The following is a 10,002-nucleotide window of genomic DNA, read 5'->3' as shown; positions in this document are numbered from 1 at the left end:
TTTCATCTTCCGGGCTGCCTGCGCGCAGTACTGGAGGTGGAAGATGCCTGGACGTGTGATGTTAATTTTGCCTGTGATCCTTTGAATAAACCAGCACGGTTATATTTTTTATATATCCAAGTGGTCTGCATCGTCTCTCAGAGTTCCTGGTTGAAAGAACTGGGTAATATCTTACAAGCTGGAGTTGCCGTGTTAATGTTAAACCACTAGAGGTCTGTCTCTCTCCTGTTAAGTGGAGTGACCTTTGTGCACTGTTGTTTGGCTGTGGATGTGTGAAAGGCACATGGTCTTCTTTAACATTCTCTTTGTTATAAATGTTACAATTTAGGTACAGTCTAAAAAAATCTAAAACAAAAAAACCCTGACAAAGTTAAAGTTGACCCAACAGAATTTATATAAATGCAATGAACATACTTCTTGAACCTATAATGTAAAAACTGATTTGCTAAAAGCATAGACCTTACAGGAAAATCAGGGGAAAAAGCAGTTCTAATTACTTTTTGTTGCTGGGCACCACATCATGACAACATAAAACTAATGTGGTGTAGAAGAAAAGGTATCAATTCCTTTGGTGAAAATCTAATAAACTAATAGCTGTTGTTAAAGATATACACATAACATCAAATGGGTTTGTTTTACATTAGGTACAATGTCTTATCCCACTGAAGGACATCTTTCTCCTGGACTGAGCCTCAGCTTCAATGTTGTCCCAGGATACAAAGTAACTCGACACCCTCACCACAATTGTTCCATCCATTTGCAGATATTAAGGTCTAAGTGGTCTTTTTGATTGTATACATTATAGGTAAATTCAAATATTTATTTTAGGAATTTGTATGTTTCTTAACTAATTACAATTGAAAATGTAAGTCTGTTTATCCCTCTTTTTAAAAATCACAGAGAGAAACATGTCATATCAGAAAACACATTATCAAAAAAATATCAATACCTTTAATGTAGTATTACATATCTATCAGTCAACTTGGAAATAAAATCAAATGACAATCCTATGTTTTTAATTTTGATGTTTGGGCTCCCCTTTATTTTCATTAGGTTTACAGATAGAGCCCTGAAGTTTCATCTGTCAAGTGAGTCTGTCCAGGAGGCTTTACACACACAATTCCCAAGTGCTTCCCTGCAAACATGTCTAGTATTTTGATCTGCCCTTTGAGGAATGGGTGTGGTAAACAATACTAAGAAGCTACACTATTAAAGCAGCTCAGTGAGGCTGCACTTAGACACAGCAAGCTTTAAGGCAAATGTTAATGTCATCATGTGATCATGTTAACATGCTGATGTTTAGCAGGTACTGTATACTGTTTGATATGCTAACAACATAGTTTAGCACATAGATGCACAGTATATGAATATACCTATTGTTTAGGGTGTTAGCATGCTAATATTTGTTAATTATTAATTAAAACAAAGTACAGCTGAGGATGATGGGAACGTCATTAGTTTTACATGCAGGCCTATTTGATTGTAAACAAAAGTATTGAACAAAACAAAAAGGTTGACCTTAATATGGCTTGAAGGAAAAGTCAGGCAATTCTTCAAGTCCTTTGAATTTATCATTTGCAAATCATGAACATCCTACAAAATGTAGCGACAGTGCCTCTAATAGTTGTTGAGATATTTCACTTTGGCTCAAAGAACTGCAGAACAACATAGAGGTCTCCAGCCATTACATAGCACAGCCATCTTTTCTTCTAGCACATCTAAATGTAACATTCATTAGTGTCATCTTTTTGCTGTCATTTTAATTTAGTTTCAGCTCATTTCCCAGACAATCAGTGAGTGCTAGCTGTCCTTCTGTCATACAAAGCCAAAGCTCCAGGGTCTAACTGCTGACCTCTGGTTCATAAAGAATCTGCGAGAGTCAAATAGAGCAAGATTAGTCAGTAAGCAAGATGGAGAAGACTAATAATAGCCTCCACTGACAAAAGAGAAAGAGAGGGTGAGACAATGGGTGGTGCATTTAAATAGAGAGATACCACATCACTGGCCTCATCTCTGATCTGTCCACCCTGCCTCGTGCCGCTGTTGCTTCTCCTTTTCCTGCTCCTGACACTGGTAAGGTATAGTGTGGTATGCGACACTTTTCATTTCAGGTGTGGTGTTCTGCTTTATGTTTACATAAAGTTAATGCATGACAGTTTGAACAGATACATTACAATACATTTGTCTAGTTCAACCTTTTGTTTGTTGAAAAGCTGCCTTCTAACCACATTCACAAACAGTTCATGAGCTAATGCTTTAAACAGTGGATATGTCATTGTTTTGAAACAGATCACACAGACATACTGATGACATGTCTTAAAGGGGGATCAGTGGACAGTGTATGCCAATCCAATAAACAGGGGCATTAATAGAGATGTACAGAGCTATAAAGTGATTTCATGTAATTTTGTTTGTAGCCTGATTTCATCCATGTGGCTGTAACTAAATCATAACTGCTTTAACCAGAACACTCTGCAGGACCTGAAATAATACAGACGGTTGAAATCTGGAGCCAAAGCAGCTCTCAAATCCAAGGCTGACGTGTACTTTCCAAAGAACCTTGGGATGTTTTTTGGATTGCCAAGTTGGCTGCGCCACAGAAGCTCGTAAACATCCATGAGCTGCTACATATAAATCCCTGATCCAGGCCGGGCACCCCAGAGCACAGACACCCTTCACAGCTGTCTATCAGATGTCCCCAAGTCTATTTAGGGAGACAGACCACTCTGAATTCCTCTCCCTGAGATAATCCAGAGTAGAAAGATGAGGATGAGAACAGGCTGATATAGAAAAGGGATGGCCATCAGTCTGGAATTTTCCTAATCCGCCGGAGCAGCTTATAACCCTGTTATGATAGGAGGTCATAGGTGCTCAAACCAACTAGTAAAATGGGAGTGAAAGGGTGAGATAAGACGAGTCAGAGAGGGGATAAGTGCTGTAAATTGCTTGCTTATTTACTAAAGGGCAGAAGGGAATGAAACTAAAGGAGCAGAGGGGAGGGGAGCTGAGGTGATGACAAACATGAAAATAAAACAATGTGTTGACAAGATGACTTAAGTGATTGTTGGACATAGTATCATCTCACATTGTGCCCTGGTCAGTGTCACACATTCCATGATCTTCTTTGGGAAGACAACATTTTCAAGCAAAACTGTCCGACGGCAGAGGAATGATAATCAATTTGAAAAACAGGCAAACCAGTTCCTTAACAGCCCTGCTGCCATTGAGGTTTTGTAATGGAAAAGTTGAATGCGCAACAGACAAGTTTGCAATTCCCTCCATTATACTGGGTGGATACATGTGCCAGCAGCAGAGAGCTCCAAACTCCAGTAACCGTAATACTAGACTTTATGGTGGATTTACAGTTGCCACCCATTTTCAAGAGTTTATTCATTGTGTAGCTAATGAGGGGATGGAATTTAATCATATAAAAAAGATGCAGGAAGTAGTTTAGTGAGTCATTAAAAGTAGAGCCTAGACATAAAGTATGACAGTTAAATGTCAAGAGTGTTAGCCAGCAGTGGGGTAAAAGACTGTGTGAAGAGTTTTGCATGGTTGCTGACAGATTACATACACTGAAATGGACCACATTGTGGAGAAGTGTAGAAAGATGATCTGGCTGCCAAAAGCTAAGGAACAAAGACTAACAACTGTTCAGCGTGTGTGCATGTGTGTGTTTCTAATCTCTTCTGTCTCTCCTCCAGTGAAATCTCACCACCAGGATGCCAGAGCGAGGCTTTGTGTGAGTGAGGATTTATGTTCTTATTATAGCCTATTCCCAAATATAGACACACAAGCACAAAACAAATATTTCTGAGCTTTGTTTAGGGGTCATTTCAAATTCTTGTCTTTTTTTCTTTTACAGGCAAGAGGTAAGACCAGTCGACCATGACTGTCACAAAACATTTTCTCATTGCCAAACATATTACAGAAAGGATTCAGATACTATATTTTTTTAAGCTGCAATATTGTTGACAATGTCCTGACTTATGCTGTCCATCCAGAGGAAGCCAAAAATCTCAGCTTCAAGAAAGCTGATGCTCAAGGTAAGACAGAATATGGACCTAATTATCCTGCCAAAATATAATGTAATAAATATAATTTTACCACAGGGGGGCAGTAGAGACAGATGAATAACAGATAACTCTGAATATGTAGCATCTGTCCTATGAGAATGTTTTACCTTACCTTTAAAAATATGTCAACTTGATGTGCTTTACTAGAGAACAGTATTCTGTAATATGTGATTATAGTATATATCCACTTATGGTGCAGAGTCTGATGGTGACAAAGGCCAAGGAGGAACTGGAGCAGGAGAGTCTGGATAAAGAGGAGGAGAAACAGAGGTATCTGGCAGAGAGATCTCCTCCTCTACACACCAGCAGCATGAGCCTTGCACAGCTGCAGGTAATGCGTTACATCTCACATCTCAGTAATTCAAAACCAGTAAGGCCGCTAAAGACAATGCAGCTGCCATACAGTCATTACAGGCAGTTGTTAGGGCACGTTTTTTCAAAGAACTCTTCCTCCACATTGTCACTATAAAGCAATAATCGTCTATATACGTTTTTTCTAATTAATTCAGTTCTTTTACATTAAGGCAACCATTAATGCTTTAGCTCATTTTTGTCTGCCGATGCTTTAAGAAATAAAAACAAATTCTGATGCACAAATTTAACAGTGCTCTGGAAAACAGCTAAATCTGTGACTGCGAAATAACAACACACTTACTGTATTTTTAACTTTGGTGTGTGTATGTTGCACATTTGCAGGATCTCTGCAGGGAGCTCCATGCCAAGATAGATGTGGTTGATGAGGAGCGATATGACATTGAGGCTAAAATTATGCTCAATACACGTCAGGTAGGTTTAATGCACATGTAATGCATTTCCCTGTGACAGACAGAACTGGGAATGTTAAGTAAAGCAACATCATACAAGATCTGCTTTTGGGATGCTGTAGAACTATCACCATGAGAAAGTTCTACAGCATTATTGGTAAATGCTTCTCAAATCTCTGGTCCTGGCCCAGATTAAAGACCTGAACATTAAGGTGTTGGACCTCAGGGGGAAATTCAAGAGGCCTAATCTTCGACGTGTTCGTGTGTCTGCTGATGCCATCCTCCGCTCGCTGCTGGGCTCCAAGCATAAAGTCTCCATGGACCTCCGAGCAAACCTCAAGTCTGTCAAGAAAGAGGACACTGAGAAGGTGTGTGGTGAAAAAAATACACAGAGAGTGAGAGAGAGAAAACACACACATATACAGTACATTTAGATAGATAGATGTCTTCCATCTTAGCCTTAAGGCAAACATGCAAGGTAAGTGCAATGAAATTTTAGATAAACACATAATGTCAAAGCTTAATGTGCCATTAAACACCTGAAAGTGTGTTTGTGTGTGTGAAAAGTGTGTGAGATATACTGAGCAGGCCAGTGTAGGGTGGTGACTGTATGTGTGGGAAGAGGTAGAGCATGTAAGACAATGATTCCACTGTACACAAAAGAGTAGTTTTGTGACTGGTTCTGCTCACTGGTCAGTGTGTGTGTGTGTGTGTGTGTGTGTGTGTTTGTTTGTATGAATGTGTGTGGCTCTGAGTATATTAGGTGCTGTAAACCAGTTATACTGGTACATTATCCAGTATTCTCATAGGGGATTTTCAAGTGACATCATGAGTCTTAGAGGCTTAGGCACAACAATAATGACAATAAAAAGTGAAACTGCTCTGTTTCACAATCTCTTTGAAAAGACACATTCTTTTATACCATCTGTCTCTCTGTCTGTCTGTCTGTCTGTCTAATTTGCACCTTAGACCAGTTGAAGACAGTGACTGGAGGAAGAATGTGGAGGCCATGTCAGGGATGGAGGGAAGAAAGAAGATGTTTGATGCTGCTAAGGGTCCTGCCCAGTGAACACAAGACAGTGGGCTTGTGTCATGGAAGTACAATTAGTCCTCCTGCATTTCAATCGCTATAGTTTTGCTACAGTTTTTGCAACTTCTCATTTTCTGTATCACACTGCCATCCTTAGGTATGCTCCTGCCATGGCATTGAGAAGATGCCCCCAGACTCCTTAGAGCTTTTCTTCTCTTTTGTTTGCTGTTCACTGGCAAGGTGTTAAAAGTGACTATATCTCTGTGCAATGTTCAGTTATTTATACTGTTCTCATAATTAATATTGCACCTGAACCCCAGAAATTTACGCTTATACTGTAGTAATACAGAAATGTCTAAAAGTCCAGCTTGTGTTTATGGAGATACATAGTTGATAATAATATGATGTGGCCATATTAAACTGCATCTTTGTTATTCCTGTATTATTTGTCTCTCATGTTTTTTCCACAAAAATAATGTTAAATTGTGTTGCTGGAATTCCTAAAATTGTATCTGCTCATTCTCCCCTATTCTCCCTAACCCAGAATTTATATATGCAGATATATTTCATTTCAAAACTTAAACTACCAGACACAAGATGCATCCTACTTTACTGAAAAGTCCACCCTTAGTGTATGTGCAGTGGAGATTTCAAGTTTCCATACTTACAAAAGTAAGTTTAAATGTTTGACCATGATTGTCCTCCAACCTACTTGTGACACCTCATGCTCACACCTCACAAACTCATGCTCTGATTTAAGGTGAATACAGAAAAATCCTGAATATTAGAACAGTTTATAAGAGATCAGTCTTCTTGTTACAGCAGTGTTCCGTTTGCAGCAGCTACAAGCTTCATAGAGATATTTTTGGGATGTCTGGTGTGAGAGCTTCTCTTGAGTTTACTCTACAGCATCTCTGTTAGGCTATGGTCTGCTGGGCCACTCCAGAAGGTGGGTTTTCTGTTTGATATTCTATTGTAGATTTACTTCAGTGCTTAAGGTCATTGTTCTGTGGCATCATTCAACTTCTGTTGAGCTTCAGCTGGCAGACAGACACCCTGACACTGTCCTCCAAGATACCTTGATAACCTTTGGAAGTCATTTTCCCCTGGATGACATTAAGCTGTCTGGGCCCAGAGGCAGGGAAGCAGCCTTATGACTCTCCAACAAGCCTCACTTCTGGGATGAAGTATTCATATTAAAATGTGTATTACTGTAACAAACCTTGATCATGCGGTGATTTTGTTTTCTTTTAACTCCTGGCTTCAGTTAGCCTTTGTTGACATTAGGGGTCCACTTATACTTTTTCTAGAATGTCTGAATGATTTCTTCAATATAAACAAGAACAATACAAGTGCTATTAGTTAAATTAAAATTGTTTGTTCATAAATGTTACTTAGATGAAGACCTGACTATATTTTAAGACATAAATGCAAATAATTCCATACGGTTGACACTTTATATTACCACTGTATACTGAACATATCTGCCAGCTGTCCGCAGCTGTGCAACAGTCCACTTCAGCCAATGTCCTGTTTTGCATGCTCATAAATCATGATTTAAAACATGCTTCAGTCTTTAATCATTATTGCCTTATCCAGCAGGATGCAAAGAGCCTTTTTTACCTCATGGGAGGGGGAATGTCTGTCACTTATTTAAGTGGTCAGGTCTTCCCTGAAAATGTAAGGGCAATTTTAGGTTTAGGCACAGTAATGCAGTTCAATACTACAAGGGCATACATTCACACAAACACACAAGCACTCAAAGTTTAGTTTAAAGTATTTCAACGTACTCTGCTGCATGCATTGCTCCTTTGACATTCAAAGTAGGTCAACACCATCAGCATCGTAATGACACAAACTATAAGCCATCCTTCTGCAAATATCACTGAAGCATCCTTATATTTCCACACGTACACACACACCAAATATGAATCATGTGCTTCACTTTCATTCTGTTTGTTGTGGCCTCATGACCTGCACAGAATTCAGCGGGTAGCCTACAGGTGTGGTAAAGCCGAGTAAGGTGGAGGGTGCGGACTGATCCTGAACCTGGGTTAGAGTCCAGCATGCTCCAGGGAAAAGGTGTGGCATCAAACAGCAAGGCAAACAGTCTGACTCACAGTGTAAAGAAACTCTTATTGACTGACCTATGTTGTAAATGTAAGGTGACTATACCTTGTATGAGTGAATGCTTCTTATTGCCTTATGTTACTATTGCTCGAAATAAACAAATAAATAAAATAAATAATAAATAAACTCTGTCCAGTGCAACAAGACATCAGACCCAGACGGGTACAGTTACAATATATCCATAGTTATTCACACTTCATAGAAGATCATCCAATTCAGTTGACCTATTTTCTCTTACATGAGGGTTTTACTGTTTTCTTTCATGTATATTTTTAATGTAATTCTATTTTGTTTTTCTTGTCTCTGATATTTTGCGCTTACAGTAATTGCTTTGTAATTTCTGAGTAACTCCTGAATAACAATTTCACACTTAATTGGTGAGTGATGCAATAGTTACAATGTAATTAGCGGCTTTGAGGGCTAAGAACAGAAACACTAACGATGATGATGCTGGGTATTGTGCTTGCGTTAATATTTCCAATTTATCTTATCCAGTTATCTTTAGTGCCACGCTTCAGCCCATACAAGGAGAACAACTCTCTCTCTCTCTCTTTCTCGGTCAGGTGGGTATAGCTTACCTTTGTAGTCACGTGACGCCTCGGTGAGGCGCTTCGGGGTAAAGGTGCACTGCTTTGTGCTGCACTAACTGTAATTAGACTGTTGCCCTCACTGTGCCAACCAGGCGAGTGCACCTGGAAGCTTTATTCATTTAGGTTTTCGTCCAATATGTCCATCGTTCGGAAAAACTGGTCGGCTTTATCCAGGTAAGATTTTTAAGCCAGTGATTTTATTTTTATGACACCTGCTGTTGGGAGCACCACTTGCAGCTTCTCCTTTTTTATAGTAGGTATAGGTTTATTTACGTATAGGTTTTTATTTAGCGCATGTGACTAGCTTCAGCATTTATTTAGAGACTTTATAGTGGCTACAGTAACAGCCTAACCTTCTCACTCACACATTATTTTCCGTCTCCCTTGGTTTCGTTATTACAAGCACTTCTATCTTATGTTTGAATAGTTTGAAAAACTGCGGCTGTGACTTAAGTCACAGCCGCAGTTTTTCAGATTAAAGTGCAGAATTAGATTATTTATATCACTTCACCCTCGAAAAGTGTTTGTCCAGACGGAACGTCAGCTCCTTTGTAACTGCTTGCATCAACAGACTACATTCCAGTCAATAGTTTGCACACACTATCACAATGGGAAGGTGTGTCCAAACCTTTGACTAGTAGCACACACGCATCCAATAGACTGAATACCTTAATTTGCTTACAAGCAACCGACTGTGACTTTACTAATGGAACAGCTGGTGAACAAGTAAAGCTGGTTTTGTGTAACGATAGTGAAAACACTCTTTTACAAGAGAACAATCAGATAATTGGGTTCACTTTTGAAGATTTCATAGAAGTAAAGAGATAATTTGGACACTGGCGTGTTTTCCCCATTTGTATCTTCTACCTATCATTTATTTCAGGACTCATGTCTGCCTTTGTTTAATTTTCTGATCTGAACATTTGCTGATCATTATGTCTTGCTATGTGCTTTATGACTCTGCCCTCAGCCTAACGCGCCAGTGGACTGTGGAGGATGAGGAAGAGGTGGAGAGGGAGAAGAGGAGGAGGGTGAAGAGCTCAGTTGGTGACCCTGATGATGACCTGAGTCAAACACGCAGAGAAACGCCAGCCAACGACAGCCCCTTTGGGACAGACTCCACAAGTGACATGTCCCAGGGCCTCAGCAGGTTATTCTCATGATTTCATAAAACATAATTTATTAACTTATAGATGCCTTGACAGAGCTTGATTTATAGCCTCTCTGAATCTGAATCTGTTGCTAGGAATGTGTGCTCTGTATAAGAGCCCATTGTCTTTTATGGCGTGGATAGAGTTCACGAGCACCGAGAAATGATTCTTACACTTTTCCCCTATGGGGGTGTGCCACTCTATACTAAACTTGATACCATGCAAGGAAAGTATGAGAAGCTGTCAAAAACACTATCAGCT

General features: G+C 39.5%; 2 protein-coding genes across 2 annotated transcripts in view; both read left to right on the top strand.

Moving 5' to 3' along the window:
• The first annotated feature begins 3,989 nt into the window (after positions 1-3,989).
• On the top strand, positions 3,990-6,480 carry LOC109969723 (troponin I, slow skeletal muscle). Its single transcript, XM_020616815.1, has 5 exons — positions 3,990-4,046; positions 4,276-4,407; positions 4,773-4,862; positions 5,032-5,224; positions 5,812-6,480. Exons 1-5 carry the CDS (start codon positions 3,990-3,992, stop codon positions 5,907-5,909), a joined length of 570 nt encoding a protein of 189 aa, XP_020472471.1. The 3' UTR covers positions 5,910-6,480.
• A 2,134-nt stretch (positions 6,481-8,614) lies between these two features.
• lad1 (ladinin) overlaps positions 8,615-10,002 on the top strand; it is a 9,213-nt gene continuing 7,825 nt past the window's right edge. The window contains exons 1-2 of the mRNA XM_020616449.1: positions 8,615-8,764; positions 9,561-9,740. Coding sequence (XP_020472105.1) covers positions 8,727-8,764; positions 9,561-9,740 — 218 coding nt within the window. The 5' untranslated portion in view covers positions 8,615-8,726. The remainder of the gene's footprint in view (positions 8,765-9,560; positions 9,741-10,002) is intronic.

This window comes from Monopterus albus, unplaced genomic scaffold, assembly GCF_001952655.1.
Source record: "Monopterus albus unplaced genomic scaffold, M_albus_1.0 scaffold6.1, whole genome shotgun sequence".
Taxonomy (NCBI): domain Eukaryota; kingdom Metazoa; phylum Chordata; class Actinopteri; order Synbranchiformes; family Synbranchidae; genus Monopterus; species Monopterus albus.
This window is presented reverse-complemented; position numbering and strand designations above follow the sequence as displayed.

What these genes read in the sequence shown, in the direction of transcription:
- LOC109969723 (XM_020616815.1), top strand. Translation starts at nt 3,990, where the DNA reads ATGCTGTCCATCCAGAGGAAGCCAAAAATCTCAGCTTCAAGAAAGCTG. An exon ending in CAAGAAAGCTGATGCTCAAG is followed by an intron (nt 4,047 to 4,275) that starts GTAAGACAGAAT and finishes CTTATGGTGCAG; the next exon opens with AGTCTGATGGTGACAAAGGC. An exon ending in TGAGCCTTGCACAGCTGCAG is followed by an intron (nt 4,408 to 4,772) that starts GTAATGCGTTAC and finishes GCACATTTGCAG; the next exon opens with GATCTCTGCAGGGAGCTCCA.